Source organism: Convolutriloba macropyga, chromosome 13, assembly GCF_964194025.1.
Source record: "Convolutriloba macropyga chromosome 13, txConMacr16.3, whole genome shotgun sequence".
In the NCBI taxonomy this organism is placed as follows: domain Eukaryota; kingdom Metazoa; phylum Xenacoelomorpha; order Acoela; family Convolutidae; genus Convolutriloba; species Convolutriloba macropyga.
The window spans coordinates 37,349,585-37,375,312 of NC_134480.1; the positions used below are offsets into that span (position 1 = coordinate 37,349,585).

The window sequence follows — 25,728 nt, forward strand, 5'->3', positions numbered from 1 at the left end:
AAACTATATTCTAAGGAACTTTAATAACCTAATGCACCGAGTCTTTAAACATGAAAAGAAAAACAGAGCAAATTCGGAGACAAAACTCAAGTGGCATAGAATTCATTATAATACCTGACTATTGTTTCCAATCCTTAGATTATAAAAAACTGCTCAATAGAAAATACATAAAATGTTGTATGAACAAGGCAACAACAAAAATCACTGAAATCTTATTTTTTAGCACTAATGACTTCATTATCTAAAAAGTGCAACTTTTAAACAGATTCAATCTCGCTAGATATGCCAGATTAAGACACTGCGAAACAGATTGATTAACAAGTACGGTCATAACTAAAAAAACTGCTACTTCTGGATAGCAAATATCGATAGAAGTATATCTATAAGCTTAAACCATGAAATAGTAGTTTAAATGTTTTTTTTTTTTCAAAAAACACTATGACAACCGTCATTACTGACATTAAAAGAAAACCAGAAAATAAAAAAAAACAACCAGCGTCGGAAGAATCGCTCTCGAACGGCTAGTGGGACTAAGAAAAGCGGTAGGGGCTTCAAATATGTACCACCATTAAGATTTAAAGGGAAAAACTGGCACCAGTTTCGGCGGACTTATCACTTGACTTTTAGTATTAAATTGTCGCCAATTGAGTTCAGCTGCTGGAAATTGTGAATGAGAGATTTTTAGATCACACATAACGCAGAAAGTCAAGGGCGTAAAAGTCGCTCGAAAAGTCAAAACCAGCAAGCTAAATTTTGGATAAAAAAGACACACATGTTTACAAACATAACCGACTAACGTCGGGCGAATTGCTCTCAAACGACCGGCTAGCGGTTGGCTTCGTCAGTAGCTAGCCACGGGGGGGGGGCACCGGGGGCTGATGGAGGGCAACACTGGGTTGGGGGCAACAGCGCGGTGGGGGTGGAGGCAAAAGTGGGGTGGGGGTATCTCAACCTCTAAGAACAGCCCTTCACACCAAAAGTATAAGTATAAGTCTCCAAAACAGTTTGAGCTGAAACAGAGCTGAAAGGCTCTAAGAGCATTTAATGCCCGCCGGGCGCTACCTGTTTATCCCGTTTTTGAGGACGAAAAGTCAAAAGCGTCAGACGAAAAATCGGTCAAGCGAAAAATCGCATAAAAAAGACCGACAGGACTAATATGATTGCTACAAATTTCGTAAAAACTGACTCTCGAACGACAGGCGGGGCAATTTAATTTAGAGGGTGCTGTAATCGGGCTTAATTTTTATAGGCGCACTAACTTCCGATGAGGTAGACTGAAGCATTAACCACTCGACGATCAATCGTTTGGAAAGCATTATCTTAAAATCGGTTTTATCTTAGCAACAACCTCAAATTCTGAATAGGAGCATCTTAGATCACGCAAAAATGAAATCAAGCGTGAAAAAGTAACTTGAGAAATTAAATTCAACGAATACTTTAGGACAAAAGTGCAAAACTGCCTCAGCAAAATCTTTGCAGATAGAAGACACGTTTACAATAATTGCTTTAAATTTCGTTTGAGAGCAGTAAGTACACCATGATCACTAATTTGGTTTGGAAAAAATGGCCAAACACGTTTCTACCTTATTTCAGGTCAGAGGAGCTCTACATTTCCGGTTTTTGTCTACCAATGAGTTTTTAATATAGTTACTAGTAAATCATAGAAATCATTTATGACCTGAAATTATTACCGGGAGTCATTCATGACCTTGTACGATCTCAAGATTTTTGTATGCTCGCAAGATATTCGAGTGTATGGTTTTCGTCAACCGGGGATACTTATTTTAGTTGACTTCTCTTAGCTTAAATAGAAGACGAACAGTTCCTCCGCTTCATTCTTCCGCAACTCAACATCCAGCTATGCGCTTTTTATTCACTTTCGAATTGAAACTTTTGCTGTTTAAGTTTAAATGTTTGAATAAATTTTTTCAATCTTTCAGTAAAAACTGTTGAAACATTTTTCTAACGAAACTGTTAGACGGTAGATTCCTGAAACCTAATGTCCTTAAGTTGTTGCGGGGCAGTCTCTACGCTGGTTTTTGCAGCTGGTCTCTGTTTAGCTTGTAGGTGTCAGCTTAAGCTATTTGCGATTCTTTCTTACTGTCCTGCCTTTGTTTGGATTTGAATGGTCAAAAGGCGGTTATTGTTAGCTGGTCAAAAAATGTTTGTTTTCTAGCAAATTTGAGATTTTTAGCTAAGCCATAGATAATTCAGTCATTATTCCAGTCATTTAACAATTTTCGCCGATCGATATAATCATCGCACAGAGTTGTGAGTGGTATCATTAGAAGGCTTGTCAAGTATAGAGCATCGAATGAAAAAGAGTTTCGCATTTTGCTTATTTCAATCAACTATCGATGTTTAAATTTTGTGAACATTAGCAACACTTTCGTTGAATTCACATCTTTCGTAATTTTTGGTCAAATTTTGATCAATTTTGGTAAATATTTGAAAAATTGTTAACGATAGTGTTATTGGTTTAACATAAAAAGACAAAAAAACTTGCTGAATTGTAAACAAACTCAATAAATATTCAATAAATTTTTGAAATTTCACCATTTTTCATTTAAAAAAATAGGAACAAATATGCTGCCTTTGCCCACTTTTCAAACATTTCCCGCAGTACAGAATTAAAAAGTGCCAAAAAATCTTTGTATAACGAGATGAGGGCTATCTTTACAACCGGCCTCTAAAAAATGTTCTGGAACTAACAATTTGACGGCCTTTCGCTAATTTAAAACCAGGTTTATCAAACATAACCGACTAACATCGGGCGAATTGCTCTCAAACGACCGGCGAGCGTTTGGCTTTGTCAACAGCTAGCCACGGCTTAGTGACCTCAGGTCGCTACCTGTTTATCCCGTTTCTGAATACGAAAGTCAAATGAGTCAGACGAAAAATCGGCCAAGCGAAAAATTGCATAAAAAGACAAACAGGATTAACATATTTGTTACAAATTGCTTTTGAGAGCAATTAACAACGGTTTCCTAAAAGTGCCTGTCAGATCATTTTTGATAAAAAACATTTCCACTATAACTCATTGATAATGAGGATCAGAGATGGCGACATAACGCCACATAACAGTACATGAAGTGCAGAACCAACAAAGAGAGAAAGAGAGAGAGAGAGAGAGAGAGAGTGTGTGAGAGATAAAACGTGAACGAGAAAGAAAAGGAAAGGAACCCCAAACGAAAGAGAGAGAAGGAGACCGGAATATATTCTATGATTGGATACGACACTGCCACTTCTAGTTTTCTAACCTTGTTAATAAATAAATCATAAAACTGAAAAAGGAAAAATTAAAAAATTTTCAACTTCGCAAAAAAAAGACAAAACCATTTGAGTCAAAAACTGGATTAAAAAATGTTGATCACATTCCCATTAACTCAATTCAGCAGCTTATTATCAAACCTTGGAGGAGGCCCCAGTGCCTCTTTTGCCGGAAAAAAAAATCAAAAACACGAAAAACTGCAAATAATTTTCAAAACTGCTTAAAATCGTGATATTAAAATCTTGAAGAACATTCCATTAAATCTATAAACTATGCAGTAACATATTATCAAACCCTAGAGGAAATTCTGTGGTTCGTGAGGCTAAAGAAAAATAAGAAATGACAAAAGCTTTCAAAAACTTTAAAATGGCAAGTTTTATTTTTAAAAAACGCTAAAAATTGTGATATTAAAAAGCTGAAAATTAATTCATGACCAAGAAAAATTTTCCAGTAATTTATTATCAAACCCCAACGAGGCTTTTTTGACGCTTGAGGCTCAAAAAATCTGAATAATAACTATGTTAAAAAATTGGAAAAAGGCAAAAAATAACATAAATATGCTAAAATTCGTGATGTTAAATCTTGCAAGACATTCCGTTTAATCTAGAAACTATTCAGTAACCTATCTTTAAACTCTAGAGGAGGTTCCTTGGCTCTTAAGGTTAAAAAATCTAAAAACCGACAAAAAATTTCGAAAAAACTTGAAAGCATGTTTTATCAAAAAATTGTTAAAATTTGCGACATTAAAAAGTTGAAAAACTATTCCATGACTGTTAAAATTTCGTCAGTAACTTATTATCCAACCCCATATGATGTTTTGTGGCCCCTGCGTCTGGAAAGACCTGAATAAGTGGAAAAAAATTGAAAAAATTGCACGTTCTGTCAAAAAATTGGTAAAATTCGTGGTGTTAAAATGTTGAAAACATTCCATTACCACTAGAAACAATGCAGTAACCTATTATCAAACCCCAGAGGAGGTTTCTTGACGCCTAGGGCTGATAAAACAAAAAATTTCAAAAATTTTCAAAAGCATGAAAAAATTGCGAAATGGTATAAATTTGCGTTTTTAGTTTTTAGCAAGCGGTTGTTCGCCAGTAGCTAGCCATGGGAGGGGGGGGGGGGGGGGGGTGCACCGGGAACTGATTGGGGAGGCAACACTGGGGTGGGGGCAACAGCACGGTGGGGGGCAAAATGGGGGGGTCAACAGTGGGAGTGTCTTCAACCTCTAAGAACAGCCCTTCACACTATAAGTATAAGTTTGATAGCGGTTGGCTTCGTCAGTAGCTAGCCACGGGGGGGGGGCACCGGGGTCTGATGGAGGGCAACACTGGGTTGGGGGCAACTGCGCGGTGGGGGTGGAGGCAAAAGTGGGGTGGGGGTATCAACCTCTAAGAACAGCCCTTCACACCAAAAGTATAAGTATAAGTCTCCAAAACAGTTTGAGCTGAAACAGAGCTGAAGGGCTCTAAGAGCATTTAATGCCCGCCGGGCGCTACCTGTTTATCCCGTTTTTGAGGACGAAAAGTCAAAAGCGTCAGACGAAAAATCGGTCAAGCGAAAAATCGCGTAAAAAAGACCGACAGGACTAATATGATTGCTACAAACTTCGTTTGAGAGCAATTAAAAATGCGTCATTTCTTTTTGATATATTAAGAACTTCGTATGCCAAATTATCTGTTACGCAAAAAATTATCTATTAGTAACCATTACGTTATTTATCTGCCGCGCAGCAATAGCAAGGCCAGTTTTGGTCTTTTCGAGGATTATTACAATGAAAATAATTCCAACTGTAATCGGGCGCCGTCTTTTTTAAAACATTTGCAATTTTTACAATCCAATTACAGACATGCTTGCTTTCATTTATGTTTAATTGAGGCCCAAAGGACAAACATTATTTTTTCAGAGTAAAGGTCATGGTTTTTATGGTTCATATTTTGAGTAAAGCAAAAATAATGTAAAACGCTTTATGCTTTAACTAATGGTTTTCTGATTTTGATACTGAGTGTTTATATAATGATTCAAAAACCTTTTACTGTCTGTCCAAATTTGCGGTTCCCTTTCTTTCACTTGTCACATTATCACACAAACCATAGTTCCCGTTGCTGTCGAAATGCGGCTCAGTTGCACATATATAATATTTTCAGTGGATAGTGTACGGTTTTAATGACTTCGACACTCGCGTTTTTTCCTTAGTTTTCAAATTTTGCCTGTAATCAATGATCTTGTTGTAGTCGTTTGACACATTCTGAATAATGACAGGTCTCCTTGAGTTGACAGTTCATGGTTTTAATGCCATTGAATATATTTCTTTCATAAATAACAAGTCAATTTTGAATTTTTCACTTTTTTTTTCTCTCAATTTATAATTTAGTCTCATAAATGCTAGTTCACATACAGTTTCTAGTAAAGTAATCTACTGGTTTGGTGCCTCAACCGACGTTTTTATGACCCTGCCACCAAGTTTTTCATTAAACAAAAATTATGAGCCTTTGAAACTGGTTAATGTAATTGGTTCTCATTATTATTATTGTGCCACTTTTGAAGCCGGCCCTAAAAAAGTAAACAACCGTCGAAGAAAATTCTACAGCAGAAGTTTTGTATTATTTCCTGACAACGGAGCAAATTCGGAAAACATTGAAAACGGAACATGAAAAATCTATTGACGTTCCTATTTGGTCATGCGCTTCCTAATATTACCTCTCATAGTTTTTGCTGAATATTTCCTTGCGCATTTATGCATACAATTACTGCTTTCAATTCATTTGGCCGAACAGATTATCTGCAGAAATTACTTTCAAGAAGAACGTTTACATCTAACATCATCAAGACAATGCGACAAAAATCGGCATTGTGAATCCGCTCACTTTTGAAAACATTTCAAGCGTTGCATATTTTTTATTACACATTCTTCAGCTTTCTGTACCCACGTCAATTAAATCTCAGCTTAACGATTCTGCGTCGAAGACTACAGCATTAATGCAAAAATTTTAAAATATTCACAAAAAATAGAATTTGTATCTTTTTTTAAAATCAAATTTTTGGAAAACATTAACAATGGTGCTCTAAATAAAAAGCGATTTCCATTGATTCCGAGACGCATGTATATCAATTTCTTGCTTTGTAAAAGATCAGAAGAATATTAAAAAAACGTATGTATATTTGAAGTGAAAAGAGGTTAAAAAATACCCTTCATCTATTTCGCATATCAAATATCTCTTAACAAGTGCATCATTTCAAAATGCAAATCAGCCATGCATACGGTTCATTTAAGTGCATGGCAGCATAAAAACGGTAGTTTCCCGTTTTTAACAGAGGAAAGCTTCAAATTCGAACCCTTAAATATAGTAGGTAAATTTTGCCTATGTCTAATTAAGCTAAGCCTTTCCTAAAGCGGATGCTTCTTGCCACAATACACACATTGGGTTGTGAAGCCATTCCATTTATGAAACTAATTTCCTGTAACGCATAACGTCAAGTAACCAGGAAGCTTCATTCGACAAAAAATAATATTTCTAATCATAATTTTTCCTCCTTTACACGGACTAAATATTTCTTTTTAGTTCGAAGTTTCAAAATGAATCACTACCGTTACGAGAGAGAAAGAGACAAAAAAGTGAGAAATGTTCGATAGTCCGACAAAAACATAATCGACGCAACAATGTTGTATGCTCTGGACAGAAAACGGATGAACTTTCTATACTTTCTCCTCAAAGACGACTCGACATGGTGGACAAAATAACCAATTACAATACTAAAGGTCAACTTTGAGCTCTGAAAAAAACAGTTTTATCAATTGCGAAATTTTTTCACATGACAATAAAGCAAGTTTGTACCACTTTTTTAAAAAAATTAATTAGGTCTTTTACCGGGGAAAAGCTAACCCAAACAAAAGGGTATTATCCATTAGTTTTTTCCATGAAATTTTGTTGAACACATTTAAAACAATAGTTTCTTTATCTGTTTCCCGGGAGAAATCCTCACAAACAAGTTTAAAAGCGGCAACAAGTGACGCAGGCTGAAAACTAACGTCGTTGGGGCTCGTATGTGGAAGTTATAACCACTTCCTGTCCATTATATTGTACTGCTGTTGTTGTAGCAGAACCATTATTATTGCTACCAGTCCCATGTCCGTTGGCGGTCTCTTGAGGTCTGTTGCCATTAGCATCTCTTACGTCATTGCCTTTCTCATTTACATGAGGTGCATTTACCACCGAGTCTTGTTGGTACGCTCCATTGTGTCTAGCAACAAACATCACAATTAATTAACTCAGTCAGAACAAACATGAAATTTCTTCCCCAAAATAAAATGCAAATTACTGATAACAGTAGAATAATCAACCTGTCTACTTGATCAGAGTTCATCGTCAAAAAAATTACTGATATAGCAGTTTAAATTTAGAGGCCCGAAACAATTATTAAAATAATGACTTCATTCCGTACACAAAAGAAATACAATTTCTGGTAGCAGTTTAATGATGAGATACTGTACTTGAAAGCAGTCATTCATCAATTATGTTTTTTTTTACATTTAAAATCAATCTACAACCATACCAAGTTGAAAACAATAAGATGAAAACCAAGAGTTCATGATTAAAAAGTTTTAACTGTTTATTACCTTACATGGAGATAACGTCATATATTGAAAAATAATCAATACTTAACCCATTTCAGTCCTCAGAGCTTGATCGTTGCAATTGTTCACCTAATAATGATTGCATTACCAAATCTCTTCAGATAAAAATCTAACAAATACACTGACCAAACAGTTGTTAACTTCGTAGTTAGCTTGAAAAAACATAGCCGGCAGATTGCCGGAAAATAGCCGCCGTTAGAAGGCGTGATGCACATCGGGATTGCAACAGAAAAAGAAAAAAAGAAGAATCAAATTCGATGAATTTTGTTCTGTTTTTTTTTCAGTTTCAAAAAGTGTTCTAATTTGGCGTGCAGTTTTAGTTAGATTCTAAAACTAAACGTAATTCAGCTTCTAAACCGAAAGCTAATATACTTAATACCGATATCAGCTAACAAACACTAATGAACTTTGATAACCTAATTCCCAAGGACTTAATGACAAGGCTTTCTCGCTTTATCCCGTCTCTTTTGATTTTGCTCTTTTGACTTTGACCATATTCACAATATTGCGTAATTCAATGCATGAAAGAAATTAAAATCAATTCAGTTGAAACAGTGAATGAAGTCAGTCAGAAGTCAAACGTGAAAATCGTGACAAACGTAAAACGAAAAACGTGATCAAAAGGTTAGGCAAATTTAAAAAAGGGATAGCGCCTAAATAATAGCCGTTTGAGTGGCTGACGGCGGCTATTGAAAAAACATAGCCGAAAGATTGCCGGAAAATAGCCGTCGTTGACGCTCTTGATGCACATCGGGATTGAAACAGAAAAAGAAAAAGTGACAGAAAGTGGCCGAATTTTCTCTTAAGTTTCAAAAAGTGTTCTAATTCGATGTGTACTTTCAGTCAGATTCTAAAACTATATTTCGCAGCTGAAAATAATTAAGCTTTATACTAAAGCCAGCTAGTAATCGCTTTATTGAACTTTGATAAGCTAATGCACTATGACTTAAGGCTTTATATGTTAATCCCGTTTCTCTGATTTCGCTTTTTTTGACATTGACAGTATTCACCACATTGCGTTATTCAATACGTGAAAGAATTTAAGTCCATTCAATTGAAACAGTGAGTGAGGAAATAAGTCAGAAGCCAAGTGAGCGAGGAAATCGTGACTTATGTAAACGAAAAACGTAATAAAAAGGTAAAGCGAATTCAAAAAGAAAGGAGAGTGCCTAAATAATAGCCGTTTGAGAGGCTGACGGCGGCTATTAATTACCTGAACAAATTGCCCACCAAACAATTATGCAGAACAAATAAATATACTGCTAATTTTTGTCCACAAGTGATTGAGAATACAATAGTTGAATATCAAAATTAGAGCAGACCATTGAGTCCAATTGATCAAAATTTTGAACCCGAGCTTTAGAGGTTAAAAAAAGTAAATTCATCATCTGTAAAACTTCATCAAAATAATGCCGGTAAATTGCCAAACAAAAACTACTGCTGACCCCACAGAGCAGTTTGGGATGAAAACAGTTACAAAAAAGAGCATAATAGACAGCCATTTTAGTCAAAAAGTATTCTAATTTGCCCATCAGTTTCATTAGATTCGATAAATAAGTTGAATTCATACTCTAAATTGGAGGACAAGAATTATGATAACATAGCCAGCAGATTGCCCGAATAGTTGCGAAAGAATAGACTTGCGTGCTGTAAAAAACAGATAAAAAAATTTGGCAAAAAATCGCGGCGAAATTTCATTCAAAGGGGTGTACATTTTAAAACAATTTTGGGTGCAAAAACTTTCGACGACGCAGAGGTTCAAACCATCAACCCCGGCGTAAGAACCGGCTGCATTAACCACTAGGCTACAATAACCTTATGCAGTCTTATATTACAACCAAGTTCGTTTTAGCAACGAACAAATTTTGATTGCGAGCAATTTAGGTCACGCGAAAAGCAAGAAATCAAGCGTGAAAGAGTGACTAAAAACGTGAAGCGACAGAATGTTCGGGAACAAGTTGTAAAACGAAAAAAAGCGTCAGACCACAAAACAACATAGCCGGCAGATTGCCGGAAAATAGCCGCCGTTAGAAGGCGTGATGCACATCGGGATTGCAACAGAAAAAGAAAAAAAGAAGAATCAAATTCGATGAATTTTGTTGTTTTTTTTCAGTTTCAAAAAGTGTTCTAATTTGGCGTGCAGTTTTAGTTAGATTCTAAAACTAAACGTAATTCAGCTTCTAAATTGAAAGCTAATAAGCTTAATACCGATATCAGCTAACAAACACTAATGAACTTTGATAACCTAATTCCCAAGGACTTAATGACAAGGCTTTCTCGCTTTATCCCGTCTCTTTTGATTTTGCTCTTTTGACTTTGACCATATTCACAATATTGCGTAATTCAATGCATGAAAGAAATTAAAATCAATTCAGTTGAAACAGTGAATGAAGTAAGTCAGAAGTCAAACGTGAAAATCGTGACAAACGTAAAACGAAAAACGTGATCAAAAGGTTAGGCAAATTTAAAAAAGGGATAGCGCCTAAATAATAGCCGTTTGAGTGGCTGACGGCGGCTATTGAAAAAACATAGCCGAAAGATTGCCGGAAAATAGCCGTCGTTGACGCTCTTGATGCACATCGGGATTGAAACAGAAAAAGAAAAAGTGACAGAAAGTGACCGAATTTTCTCTTAAGTTTCAAAAAGTGTTCTAATTCGATGTGTACTTTCAGTCAGATTCTAAAACTATATTTCGCAGCTGAAAATAATTAAGCTTTATACTAAAGCCAGCTAGTAATCGCTTTATTGAACTTTGATAAGCTAATGCACTATGACTTAAGGCTTTATATGTTAATCCCGTTTCTCTGATTTCGCTTTTTTTGACATTGACAGTATTCACCACATTGCGTTATTCAATACGTGAAAGAATTTAAGTCCATTCAATTGAAACAGTGAGTGAGGAAATAAGTCAGAAGCCAAGTGAGTGAGGAAATCGTGACTTATGAAAACGAAAAACGTAATAAAAAGGTAAAGCGAATTCAAAAAGAAAGGAGAGTGCCTAAATAATAGCCATTTGAGAGGCTGACGGCGGCTATTAATTACCTGGACAAATTGCCCACAAAACAATTATGCAGAACAAATAAATATACTGCTAATTTTTGTCCACAAGTGATTGAGAATACAATAGTTGAATATCAAAATTAGAGCAGACCTTTGAGTCCAATTGATCAAAATTTTGAACCCGAGATTTAGAGGTTAAAAAAAGTAAATTCATCATCTATAAAACTTCATTAAAATAATGCCGGTAAATTGCCAAACAAAAACTACTGCTGACCCCACAGAGCAGCTTTGGGATGAAAACAGTTACAAAAAAGAGCATAATAGACAGCCATTTAAGTCAAAAAGTATTCTAATTTGCCCATCAGTTTCATTAGATTCGATAAATAAGTTGAATTCATACTCTAAATTGGAGGACAAGAATTATGATAACATAGCCAGCAGATTGCCCGAATAGTTGCGAAAGAATAGACTTGCGTGCTGTAAAAAACAGATAAAAAATATTTGGCAAAAAATCGCGGCGAAATTTCATTCAAAGGGGTGTACATTTCAAAACAATTTTGGGTGCAAAAACTTTCGACGACGCAGAGGTTCAAACCATCAACCCCGGCGTAAGAACCGGCTGCATTAACCATTAGGCTACAATAACCTTATGCAGTCTTATATTACAACCAAGTTCGTTTTAGCAACGAACAAATTTTGATTGCGAGCAATTTAGGTCACGCGAAAAGCAAGAAATCAAGCGTGAAAGAGTGACTAAAAACGTGAAGCGGCAGAATGTTCTGGAACAAATTGTAAAACGAAAAAAAAAGCGTCAGACGACAAAACAACATAGCCGGCAGATTGCCGGAAAATAGCCGCGATAGACGCATGTGGCGTTACATGAATTGAGACAACTATAGAAATATAATAGACAGATCGACCACCAGTCCTTTAATAGACCACTAGACATTTTGGGTTAGCTTCGGACTGAGACACATAAGCTCTATAAGGAGAGAGCCCTAATAGGGCTTTTCAAAATTAGGATCTTTTCCGATTGTGCCCCTCTGCTTAGTGGGCGCATATTAGTTGCACCCCAGAGATGCACGTGCAATATTTGGGGGGGGGGGCACAAACGGAAAAGATCCCAAAATTAATATTCAAAATCAAAAACTCAAGACTAATAATCAAGAATTAGGGCATATATGTTTGGCACTACTTAGATGCACACTATTGACCTTTAATAAGTAAATGTTCATAAAATTTAAAGTTCCATAAGTGAGTTCAGAAATCATTTTTTTGAGTGAGGTAGGTCATTGGAAAAGTCAATTCCAAGTGGTCGACGAAACAAAAATCTGTTTGACGAAGTAAAAAAACACAGCAGGACAATCCTGAAATACAATTCAAAGAATTGAATGAAAAAAACTCAGACGTACTCTACCTGACCAGCAGATCAATTGAACAATTTCAGCCAGAACACAAACAAAATCATCTCATAAAAATGAGAACCTAAAAGAATCGAACCTCAACAAAAATATACTCATTGCTAAAACTCTGAGCTTTTAAACCTAAGGCAAAAGTTTTTCCTTTAAAAAAACCTATTCCAAAAACATGTTAAAAACCAATTTTTGTTCCTGAAATCGTTCCAGTATTATATTAGCAAGACCTGAAAAATATTCATTGGCCCTTGAAGATCGATTAACTCGAAAATGACCAAAAAAATAAAAAAAGAAATCAATTGCAAATTATAAGGAAATGTTGCTGAAAATCGTGATATAAATATCTTCAGAATCATTTCTGTGTCTCTAGAGGCTATCCAGTAACCCAATTCCAAACTTTAAACTCATAGGCTCATAGATCGATAGAAAATAATTTCTAAAATTTCAACTTTCAAAAAATAGAAATTCGTTCTATTAAAAGAATGAAAGCCATTCAATTGCCCCCTAGCAACTATTTAATAAGATACTATCAAACACTGGATGAAGTTACCTGGCTACTGAGGCAAGAAAAAATAAATAAAATACAGATATTTTGAAAAAAATTGAAAAAATTGCAAATTTTATCAAAAAAACTTCTAAAAGTCGAAAGGTTAAATTGTTGAAAACAAATCCATTGAAACTAAAACCCATGCAGTAAAATTTTATTAGAACGCGGAATATGTTTTCTCGCACTTGAGAATAGACGAATATCAAAAACTGACAAAAACTTGAGGAAACCTTAAAAAAATTCAGATTTCATTAAAAAATGCTAAAATTGGAGACATTAAAATGTTAATAAAATGTTAAAAATCATTCTAATGTTACTAGAAACTATGCAGTGCCCTATTAACAAGCCTCAAAAGAGATTGCCTGGTCCCTGAAGCTGGAAAAACTGAAAAATAACCAAAATTTTCAAAAACCTGAAAAAATGCGAATTTTGTCGAAAAAAAATCGCTAAAAATATTCAAAAATTAAAACCTATTCCATGACAACTAAAAACTTTTCAGTAACTTATTATCCAACTACTGATTAGGTTTTCTTGCCCCTGGGACTCAAACAACTTGAATAATGACAATAAATGTCAAAAACTATGAAAAAATAGCAAGTTTTGTCAAAGAATGCTAAAAGTCATGATGGCAAAAAGTGGAAAAACATTCCATTACCACTGGAAACTAAGCAGTAATCTATCATCAAACCCATTATCAAACTCTAGATGAGGTTTCTTGACACCTAGGTCTTAAAAACTCAAATTATGACAAACATTTTCAAAAAACCTGAAAATTGCGAAAATTAGGATCATTTTTCGTGTTTGTGTTTGTAGTACCAAAACATATAGCTCATAAAATGGTCATAACAAGCAATTTTGTCTCGCAAAAAGTTTTTATCAACTTTTAAAAATTTCAACCTGAGACAAAATCAAACAAAAAACCTCAACAAACAACATGAAAAATTGCACCATTTTGAGCCCAAAAACTCCTAAAAATGACCTTTTAACCTTAAATTAAGGCCATCCCAGCAGCTACACCACCCACTATAAGCACTTGGAGGACTACTAAAGCCCACTTTGGGCCTCTAATGAAACTTAATGCCCGCTGGGCTTTACCTGTTTATCCAGTATTGGAAGATCAAAGTCATTGAAAAATGTGTGAACACATCTTAAAAAAAACACAGCGCACCAATACAATTCAAATTCTTTGCATTGTAAAAAATTAGGAGCGCTATAATAGCCGCCTGTAATTGAGGACGCGGCTATTAATTAACGTCAGGAAAACCATTAAAACACAGCCGACAAAACATCGGAAGAATTGCTCTCGAACGACTAGTGTGAGCTCTAATCAATTGCAGCCTGCTTCAGTCGGGGGGAGGGGGAGGAGGAGGAGGAGGAGGATGATGAGGAGGAGGAGGAGGAGGAGGAGGAGGAGGAGGAGGAGGAGGAGGAGGAGGAGGAGGAGGAGGAGGAGGAGGAGGAGGAGGAGGAGGAGGAGGAGAGGAGGAGCCTAAATGGGACTAGGAAGTTCAATAGTGGGCTTCAAATAACCACATTAGAGGTTAACATATACTACTATAAGGATTTAAGGTAAAAAATGGCGCCAGTTTCGGCGCACTTTTCATTTGACTTTGGGTATTAAATTGTGATTTTAGCTGCTTTGAAATTATGATTGAGAGAGAATTCTAGATGACGCGAAACGGAAAAAAGTCAAGGGCGTAAAAGTCACTCGACAACTCAAAATTGTCAAGCGAAAAATTTTGCATAAAAAAGACACACACGTTTACAATAATTGCTATGAACTTCGTTCAAGAGAAATTAAAAATATCAAACTGAGAAAAGCTAGAAATGGTTTCAAAAACAAAATCTTATCACACATGTGACCCAAATACTCTTCGAATAGACTAATGTCGCGCTAATTGTTCACAAACGTCGAGCTGCTGACTTCGGTAGTAGCCAGCTGAGCTTAGTGATGCTAGCCTTATGGGAGGTATGTGCGGAGTGGGGGTGGGTTGAGGGGGTTGAAGCGTGGAGGGAAGTGGTGGAAGCACTGGACGAGGGGGTTCAAATCGTCAACTAGAGGACGATGGACGGGAGAGGTGTCGGGGGGGGGGGGGTGGGTTTGGGTGGATGGGTGGGGTGGGATGACCGAGGGGGTCAACCTTTTCAGATTAAGAACTGCCATTCAGACCAAGACATTGTCATGAAAAAAGGTTTCGGTCAATCTCTCATATTCAAGAGACCTAGGACGTAAGGCTCTTAGAGAGTTTCGCACCTACTTTGCTACTCTCTCTCTCTCTCTCTCTCTTTCTCTCTCTCTCTCTCTCTCTCTCTCTCCCCCTCCCTCCCTCCCTCCCTCCCTCCCTCCCTCCCTCCCTCCCTCCTTCCCTCCCTCCCTCTCTCTCTCTCTCTCTCTCTCTCTCTCTCTCTCGCGCGCGCGCGCGCGCGCCCTCGCTCACGCTCTCGCTCTCCAAATTATATATGAACAAAAAGCGAATTATTTTTTTTTCGATTTGCGTGAAACAGACTGACTAATTTGACTGACATCCGGTAATGTCAACAAAAACAATAGCTCGCCTTTAACCCTCTTCGAGTGGTAAGAATACGACGCTTGAATACAATTCAAGTTTCGGAGCTATAACAAGCATAACTGACTACGCCTGAAGAACTGCTTTCAAACAACAGGCGTGGAGTTGGTTTTCACAGCTGCCAGCTCAAGCTTATTGAAAACGTCGTCGACACATTACTGACAGTGCATGACAATGAACAGATTAGCTTAAAATGATGTAAAGCCACCAAAAAATGGGAATGGATATTTGTAAAAAAAAATGTCTTGCCTTAACTTCAGTGTTGAATAAAACTACTCAATCTTATTTTAAACAGCATCAATTTGAATAGGGTGAACGCCATTTTTTACAACTGTTTGGTTTTACTTTAAGTAGAAGGTATAGGCATGAATAGAGTCTCTGAACAACTCATCTACATTATCAATTGCTAAAAATTGGCTCAAAGTGAATTTATACCTTGGTGTTGCCTGGTTAGTATTGGCTGCAGAATAACTGGGAGGCGGTTCCTCGCCATCACCTCCTCCCTCTCTGCCCATTTCAGCATCTTCGTTCAAATGACCAACCCTGAATCACAAAAAAATTAATAGTCATCCGATTATCAGGCCTCGATTTTAGACACGATCACTGGCCAAGCATTTAGCCTCATAAAGGGCTGGAGTGAGAGAACGATACACGAAATTATTTAAATTAAAACATGCTGCATTAATGACGCACATTGTTATAAATATAATGAATGCATGCATGGAAACAAGAGAAAAATTTGTCTGAGTGTCAGGTTTCATTCTCTACCTAGAGCGTATTTAAATTTTACTACCCCAATGAACTATAGACCCCCTTTCTAATAAATTCATCTCTTTTAAATGAATTAAACGGAACCATTTTAAGTTACAAGTCATTTTCACTTGACTATTACTCCAGAAAATCAATACTACAAAGCAAGAGATCATCAATATCTTCCGTTTTCACTCGGGCACCCCTGATCTCTGCACCTTCCCGGAGGAATATTTTTCTTTTCTCAAACCCATGCATGTGGGCACATATGCTCTCATAACGAATGGCTCGTGCAACTTAATAGGAAGTAGGATATCAATTATAGGTCTGGGCATGAAACAGTTCCAACTTTTCCAAGAATATCGTGCCAACTAACCGCATGAACACTTCTTCAAGGGTAGTCACTGACACTCCGTAGCTAGCAACACCGAGCTTATCTTTATCCTTGTCCAACTCATCGAAAAGATCTGAAATAAATTACAATACTTCCAAGCAGTCACATTACCTTGAAAATCATCATGCTTTATAACAATACTTTATTAATTTTCACCCTGATCAAGGAATTAGAATAAAAAATTTAGAAGCTGCTTCAGCTAAAAATTGCAGAATTTAAATTCTATGGCAACATGTGACAGCTCACAAATGAAGAACACACAATTAATGTTGCTGAAAAAATCCGCCATTGATTCCTATGACCCCCGATTGGGGTTTGAAACAATAACGGAAAATAATTTTTTTTTACACAAAATAACAAAATTGGGCTATTCGATTTAGTTTTGAGGCTAAGCACAATCCTGTTTCTCAATGAAAGGAAACAGGGATTATTATCAATAGCAATAGTATACTAGCCTGGAGACGCCAAAAAGCTCACTAAGTAAAAAAAGCAGCCAGAAGAATTCCGGAAATGACTTGAAGTAGAAAGCTGAGCACACCTATTACGTCACGTACTACTACTGTTTAAAAAAATCAGAGCATATGAAATGAGCTGACGGCGATCGTTTCCTCGAAAATGACAACAATCCCGAAACCTACTTGAAACAAATATCGTTGCCACTTGATCCTAATTTGATTTTTGGCCAAAAATTGAAAAAACGTTATCATTCAAAAACGGTAAATTTCATCGGAAAAAACCCTACTTTTTACCTAAAATGCTCATAACGTTTTGAACATACCTTGAGAAACTATGATGCAGCCTAGCAGAAACGTTTTGGATAGAAAAATTGATTTAAAAAAGCAGCTTTGAAAACTCCCAACCATGAACAAAAATTTTCTCGCTCAGCGAAAAATTTTTGACATACTTTTTGTGCTCACTCTTAAAAATGCGTTTGAAAAAAATCTGCTCTCTTCACTACGTTATTCAATTATTTTCAGCAACTTAACCACAGCAGTTAGTTTCCACGTGCTGTTTCAAATGAGTTCAAGCAAAATTGTCGACCGAAAGAAAAGACGCTCTACCAATATTCCCCATCGAGTCGTAAACTGGGAGAGCAATAATAGCCAGCTGAGACGATGACAGCAGATATTAGGAACATAGCAGTAGAAATCACTGAAATTGAAAAGTAAATTCCAAGAAATGAGGTCGTAAGAATCATCAATGGAGACGACGAATTAGATAAACCATGATGTCCCCAATAATAGCCGCTATCGCTTCGCGGCTATTAAACAAATAATTGCAAGATAGCATTCTTTGAGCAGAAATTAAAAAGCTTTACTTCTTTGTTTCTGTGGAGATACATGTTTCCACTGTCATGGAAAATAAACTGTTGTCTTTCATATACTATCAAAGCGATGCGATGAAGGCGTCTTGAATGTAAAGCTTGCAAACTTAAAATACGCACTGGGGAAGTTCGGCGAAGATTCCTGTGGCAGTCGAAAAGTGAGTTCCGCCCCAATGTCCGACTCCTTCTCCACTCCTGGCACATACCGGGAGAGGAAAGAAAGCACAGCTTCCGGGTTGCAGCCAGGTACTTTTTCAGCCACCATGTGGTAACCAACACCTATAACATTGCCAAAAATAAAAGTACAACCAAATATAAAATTGTGCAAATGATAAACTTGACATAGCTCACAACAGAGAATCCGTTTGTACAAAGCAACCATGGCCTAAGAGATGTTTCTTCAAGGAACAGGGTCGCAAACAAAAAAGAACGAGGTGGCAAAGCCTACACTTAGTTGTTATGGTTTAGAACACTAGGCTTTCAAGTTGATAGCAACTGGTTCAACTCCAGTACCAGCAACTGGTTCAACTTTTCAAACATGCAGTACCGGAAACTTTTAACAGCACCAAAAATTGACATCCAAAATAATGTATTACGAGGGGACGGATAACGACAGTATTTAAATCAGATTTTTAGTTCTCCCTCTAGCTTGGATTACATAATTGCCACGAGGTTTTATACTAAATACCCAGTTAGTATCAGAAAACATACCCGGCAGATTGCCGGAAAATAGCCGCCGTTGATTCCAATAAGCATGATTGGGATTGAACGAATAGAATATATTGAAAAAAAAAAGATTTTTGTACAAAAATATTTTTTTAAGTCCGATTTATTTTGATGGCATTTCGTAGTTGAACATACTTCTGTTTCTTAGAGAGAGGCTACAGGGGCTACTATCAACACCAATAAGCATTAGAGGTGGTAACTAAGACTTATAGGAACGACGTTCAAATAGCGGGCATCTAAAATTGGGCTTTATGGGTTTATCCCGTTTCTATTTCTGAATTCAATTTTTTATACTGACTCTGTTCATTTTGAATTGCTTTGCTTAGCAACTGATGTTCAAATTCACTTTTAGCAGAATGAGAGAAGAGAGAAACTAGCCTAGAGAAGTCAAAACGATTGCACGCAAAATGTCGAAAAAGCGGCAAAATGGTAAAGCGAAAAAAAGTTTGACGAAGTAAAAAAAAAAAATACGAGCGCAATAATAGCCGGCTGAGAAGATGAGGGCGGCTATTAATACGTAATCCAAAAATTGCTTTCCAATGACCCTTAACTCGTCACATTCACGTCAAATTCTTTATCAATGGCAAAAAAGCTAGCAAAACAGATTGTTGGTAACGTTTTACATTTAGTGCTGATCAAAAGCGTGACGACAATTCAAAGCTAGTTGCCGATAAGTGTTCAGCGCTTCTATAAAAAAAGCCATGAAATCTGGTTTACGCAAAGGAACCATAATCCGACTAACGTCAGATGAAGTTCTCTCGATTGGCAGACAATTTAAGAAGGTATACAGACAAAACATTCCCGGGCAAAACAGTCCCGAATAGCAAAATATTCACAGACCAAACAGTCCAAGACAAAATAGTCCCAAGGAAGCAGAAAAACAGACCCAGACAAAATAGTCTGAACTAAACAGAGATTAAAATATACACACCAATTAACAAAGTTATTCATATGACTGTTGTTCATTGAACAAATATTAACCTGATCACAACATAAATTTCGCCAAAAAATGTATTTTGAAACAAATTTTGGTTTAATATTAATTCATATGAATTAAAAACAATGCATTCAGATGCTTAACTCATAGATTATGCTTGTTAATTGTTTGTAGATTATCTTTACAATTGATTTGGTATTTATCCGGCACTATTTTGCCGGGGAATATTTTGCCCTTTGGGACTGTTTTGTCTGGGTTTGCTTTGCCTGACACTTTGTCCGGACACGTTTAGGAGGATGTTGCAAAAGCTAATGACTATGAAGGGGTTCAAACTCGGGACCTCTCGAGTGAGATCCGGGGCTCTATGTACAGTCATCTCTCACAACAGACTTAACTTCTGAATGTGCGCAATTCAAATCACTCATAAACCAAGAAGCAAAGTTTAAAAGTTCCTCGGGAAGTAAAATTGAGAGAAAAATTCAGAAGAGAACGGTCAAGCAAAAATTTTGCCTTAAAAGACAATTTTACAATAAATGCTTCAAACTTCGTTCGAGAGCAATTGAAAAAATAAAAAGCATAGCCGGCAGATTGCCGGAAAATAGCCACGATAGACGCTTGTGGCGTTACATGAACTGAAACAACTATAGAAATAAAATAGACAGATCGACCACCAGTCCTTTAATAGACCACTAGACTTTTTGGGTTAGCTTCGGACTGTCATTTTTATGAGATACATAAGCTCTATAAGGAGAAATCCATAATAGTGCTTTTCAAAATTAGGATCTTTTCCGTTTGTGCCCCCTCAGCTTAGTGGGCGCATATTATTTGCACCCCCCAGATGCACAGGCAATATTTGGGTGGGGGGCACAAACGGAAAAGATCCCAAAATTAATATTCGAAATCAAAAACTCAAGACTTAGGGCATATGTTTGGCACTACTTAGATGCACACTATTGACCTTTAATAAGTAAATGTTCATAAAGTGAGCTCAGAAGTCATTTTTTTGAGTGAGGTAGGTCATTGGGAAAGTCAATTCCAAGTAGTCACGGTAAGACGAAACAAAAATCTGTTAAAGTAAAAAAAAAATTAGGAGCGCTATAATAGCCGCCTAGAATTGAGGACGCGGCTATTAAACATCTTCATATTTTTTGCAAATAACACGTTGATTTCTATACTTCTTGTGGTATTTCTTCTGACTGTAGTATGAGACGAAAAACGAAATAACTTGAGTCACTATCAAAACCCTTAACAAAAAATAGAAAGAAGAAACATTATGTACAACAGGTCTTCATAAAAATTTGCTGCAGGAAAACCACTCGCGAACAACTGCCCAGGGCTGCCTTTGGTTGTCGCTGACTCAAATTTAGGCAGACTGGGTCCACCGGGTTTTAGAGCACGACATAAAAAGAGACAATAAGAGATGTTCGGTGTACACTCGAATACTAATAAATTTATGCTTAATTCTATTAAATTCTAACTCAAACTTTAATAAATGGGACAAACTTTGAACCACTTCGCATTTGATTTTTAGCAGTAACTTGTCGCCATTTGAGTTCAGCTGCTCTAAACTGTGAATGAGGGAGCCATTATGATCACGCCAAAACATAAGAAGTCAAGAGAGATAAACGTCTTAATTATGCCGAAAGTGCTTTAATAGTAGACTGGGTAAGCTTCAAAACACTAGCCGCAATAGATGTTGGGCCAAACAGTGAGGGGTAAAAATGGGCGTCACAAATTTTTTCGACAGATGGAAAATCGCTCTATAAAAAATTGCATATAAAAAACCAACAGGACTAAAAAGTAATTGCTACAAACTATGGTATAGAGCGAATAAAAACATTCTATCGCCCTCCAACAACTGCCCAACGCTTGGCTTTGGTGACCGGTAACTTTGCCGAATGAGCCTATCTTCACTAGCTGAGGTGAGAGTCAGGGGCAGTCGAGAAACGGGGAAGTCGAGAAGAGCTGAGGTGTATGAGGTAAAGGACGGGAATCAAAGCTAAAAAAATGCCCTTCAAACCGTGAATTCACGCCTACACACTAAAATGGGAGGTCTGAAATTTTGAAGAACTCCCCAGCACACATCGTGAATTTATGTTTACACAGCAGCTTCGGTGAATCGCAAATTTAAAGAACACCAACGCACGTAGAGGACTTCTCAGTCACTTAATGACCTCGGTTCAATGTAACTCTTTTTGCAGATAAAAAAATGATGAAGCTAATCATAGCACGCTCAGCAATAGCTTTCGAATATCCTTATTAGATTATGAAATTGAAATCCGCCAATCTTTGATCACTGTTGTAAGGTTCTTTGATTTTTTATTTTATTCAACGAGGGGCGCTGCGTTCTGGAGCAAAAATGCGGTAATAACCAGACTGTTTGCAATTTGCTTCTTTTAATCAAAATCATTATGCTCAAAGCTACAGTTGGTTAAAATTGTTCCGTATCTTTCTAGAAATTGAGGAAAAACTAACCATATCTATTCTTGAGGAAGAGAGACGTTCCAGCACAGACAAGTTGCCCACTAGACATAATGGCAATACGATCACCCAGGAAGTCCGCCTCGTCCATGTAATGGGTGGTGAGGATGATAGTCCTGCCTCTTCTGTATTTCTGGATCAAATCCCACGTCACTCTGCGAGCAGATGGATCCATTCCACTTGTGGGCTCGTCCAATATTACAACCTGCAACCAGGCCAACAAAATTATATTCAGTTTCCCTATGTACTTTAAACAGAGTCAAATTAATTAACTTAATGTTTTTAATTGTATGAAGCATTGACTCGATTGCAACAAGGCCACAGAGAGACACCAGCAAAATGGAGCTATCAAAAAGCAGTAGTCTGATTGTGCGAAGTAGAATAACGTCAATGGGTACTTTCGCTCCAATTGCTATCCATATTAGGAGATACAAAACTCGTGTACTTCGTACCTCTTCGAATTAGCAGTCGCTGATAACAGCTTCACTATCACAAAATATTAGTAACTATTCTCGGTGCGAATTTGACCCATTAATAATGATTAAGATCTCGTATCCGAATATCATACGAGACATTACCTTGGACCCTCCGCAAAAAGCCATCGCGACACTCAATTTCCGCTTCATGCCTCCCGACAACGCAGAAGCCTTCGCATTCCTCTTGCTTGCAAACTTCAAATCATCTAAGAGTGAAGTTATCTCTGCCTGAATTTTCTTGTTATCTTCCATTCCCTTCAATTGACAAAACAGTTTCAAGTGTTCATATACTGTCAGATTGTCATACAACACATCATGCTGTGGACAAATTCCCAGACTCTCCCGAATACTCTCCATATCATCCCGAATGTCCAGTCCGTTTATCAAGGCAGTCCCAGCTGTGGGCTCGTACAAACCTACAATTTGGCAATCAATCAATTGCATGAAATTAACGATAAATTTCATGCGGATCAAACACAAACGAAATTAATGATTTGAAAATAAGTAGGCCAGTTAATACCTGGATGCTAACAGATCAACAGTTGAATATTTTTAATTTCGTGCTTAATAAAATAGTTTTCAAAACATCAACTCCAAATAGTCCAGTTAATCTGAATTTTTTTAAACAAGTAAATTGAAAATATAACCCAGGGGTTAAATATTACAAGTTCAAAATGTTATATACAAAATTAGTACAATGTTAAAAATCAAAATTAGTGGTTCCGTTTTTGTTTTTTTTTAAAGGTAAAAATAACTTTTGAAGCCACCAACGTTCCTTTCCAACGGTACAAGTTTGAATTGTTGGAGCAGATGCTTCAATTTAGTTAACAGTCTGTGCTTTTCTTAATTTCATTAACAAAGCTTGTAGGTACCCGTCAGCATTGATATTGTAGACGTTTTTCCAGCTCCATTGTGACCCAAAAATGCAGTAGTCTGTCCCTCGAACATCTTCACAGTGACGCCCTTCACTGCCACTTTCCCATTTGCGTATTTCTGAACAGTCAATTTTTCAATTTCTTTTGTAATTATTTAACTGAACATTCACCAGAAATGATCGAGCGTTTTCCTTTACTTCAATGAATAAATTGTTGGTTTCATTGCCATGTTTTTAACTAAGGCTTGCTTTTGCAATGATAGGCTTGTATAGCAGAACAAGAGATGGCTATTCATTGCAATTTACATTGAACATTTTATCAAAAATAGAGGGTCATAGTCTACCTAGGGTGTGTCATGGTTGAATTGATGAGTTTTAGTCCTTTCTGTTTATATCTCCAATAACCTCTCGACCATTCAACCTCCCACTGCCAAAGAAACCGACAAAAGATTTTGGAAGAAACTACAGATATTTACTTCTTTTTGCGTTGGCATTTCAAAGTTTCCAACGATGGTTACATTGACGCAATCGCATGAATTTGAAATCAGGCCGGTCATCGAAAAAAAACTTAATACATGATATTTGGACTTTTTAGTTGTCCCGCATCATATGGCAGTTAAGCAGTTAGCTGATTGTCGTTCCAAAAAGGGAATTACACACAGACAGCAGACATATTAAACGGACTATTAATCTCATTTAATAGACCAAAATAATCAATAAAAATTGCAAATTTTTTAAAAACAATTTAAGTACTTTAACCTACCGGCCAAAATGAAATCGCTTCAAACTAATCGTTTCAACTGATCGCTTCAAACTACACTCTATCATGAATTTTCTTAGTCAATTGATTAGTTACAACGAGGTTCGATCCAGCTCTACACTCTTCTCAGTTCAATTAATAAAAGAGCACTTAAAAATTAGTAGAACGAAAGCCAATAAACTTGCTAGCCACTTAAAGTAGCCATAAAGAACACTATTAAAACGTTTAAAGTCTACCTCAATCGTCAAAGCCAATTTTTGAACAGTGAGCAAAAAAATTTCGAGCAAAATAATTTCTGTAGTTACGTAGACCGGATAATAAAGAATGCTTACATGGAATGAGATAAACAAGAAAATTATGAAAATTTCATCACAAATTAAAAAAGTAGGTTGTGCACATTTTAACCGCGGAAAGAGTGCAAATTTTCGGAACAATTAGCAAATCAGATGCAATACTTATGCAGACCCAATAGGAAAACTGAGTTTTTAGACATAACCGACAAACCTCGGTCGAATTGATTTCCAACGTCTGACGGGAGCTCAATTCTATTGTAACCTGCTTCAAACAATTCACTCAATTTCTTCAGATGGCGGTTATCATAGACAATAGTAAGATTTAAATCGAAAACAATTTCGACGCACTCCATATTGGACCTGCAGTTAAAAACGGCCATTATTTCAGCTAAGCATTAAAAAATTGCGAATGAGAACAAATCAGACAGGGCAAAGCTCAGAAACTCAAGGATGTGGAAGTCAATCGAAAATTTAAGCAAAATTTTCTATAACATAGCCGGCAGATTGGCGGAATAGCTGCGAAAGAATAGACTTGCGTGCCAAATAATAGAGATAGAAACAGATACAGATCTAAATTGAAAAAAAAATTGACGCCACTCAAAAAACTAGGCTAAAAAACATTCAGCGATAAATCAATAAAGGTTGTTAAAATTCATTCCACAGAAGCCTCTTATTAGGGTCCTTTACTACACAAATGAGTTCGTTTGACCTTAAACAAATTCAAATTAAACCTAAGTTTTAAAGTGCAAAAGTCATTTTATTGAGTGAGGTAAGTCACGTATGATCAAAATCTAATCACGCAAATAACCTAAAAACTTTCGCTAAAGCGAGTGAGAAATGACGTCACGCGCGCAAATGCCGTTAGTGAGAGGAAGAAGTCATTCAGAAAATTTGACTTTTTCAGCTTTGCTGTGTGAACAAATGTAAAACGAAAAAAGAGCGTCAGACGACGAAACAAAAAAACATAGCAGGACAAGTCCTGACGTACAATTCAAAGAATTTTCATTAACTAAACAGAAAAACTAGACCAGGAATGGACTATGAGTGAATTGAGAAAACCATTTTTAAAAAAATCAGATAAAAAAATAGAAAAAAAAACAGAAAACCAATGTCAAAATGCCGCATGTGAACAAAAAACCACTAGCGAGAAATGAAAATTCAATTCAAAGAAAAAAAAAGGCCTAGAATGAACTATGAATGGATTGGAAAAACCATTTAGAAGAAAATCCGATCCAAAAAATCGAAAAAACAGTAAAAATCAGAGTGGAATTAACGCATGT

At 36.6% G+C, this 25,728-nt stretch overlaps 1 protein-coding gene across 1 annotated transcript in view; it reads right to left on the minus strand.

Annotated features, from left to right (window-relative positions):
* Positions 1-23,535, minus strand: part of LOC142352048 (phospholipid-transporting ATPase ABCA3-like) — an 82,531-nt gene extending 58,996 nt beyond the window's left edge. Inside the window, exons 1-7 of the mRNA XM_075404395.1 lie at positions 23,394-23,535; positions 22,624-22,937; positions 22,040-22,250; positions 18,022-18,180; positions 16,560-16,650; positions 15,869-15,976; positions 7,299-7,510 (exon numbers count right to left, since the gene is read on the minus strand). Coding sequence (XP_075260510.1) covers positions 7,299-7,510; positions 15,869-15,976; positions 16,560-16,650; positions 18,022-18,180; positions 22,040-22,250; positions 22,624-22,937; positions 23,394-23,469 — 1,171 coding nt within the window. The 5' untranslated portion in view covers positions 23,470-23,535. The remainder of the gene's footprint in view (positions 1-7,298; positions 7,511-15,868; positions 15,977-16,559; positions 16,651-18,021; positions 18,181-22,039; positions 22,251-22,623; positions 22,938-23,393) is intronic.
* Positions 23,536-25,728: the final 2,193 nt, after the last annotated feature.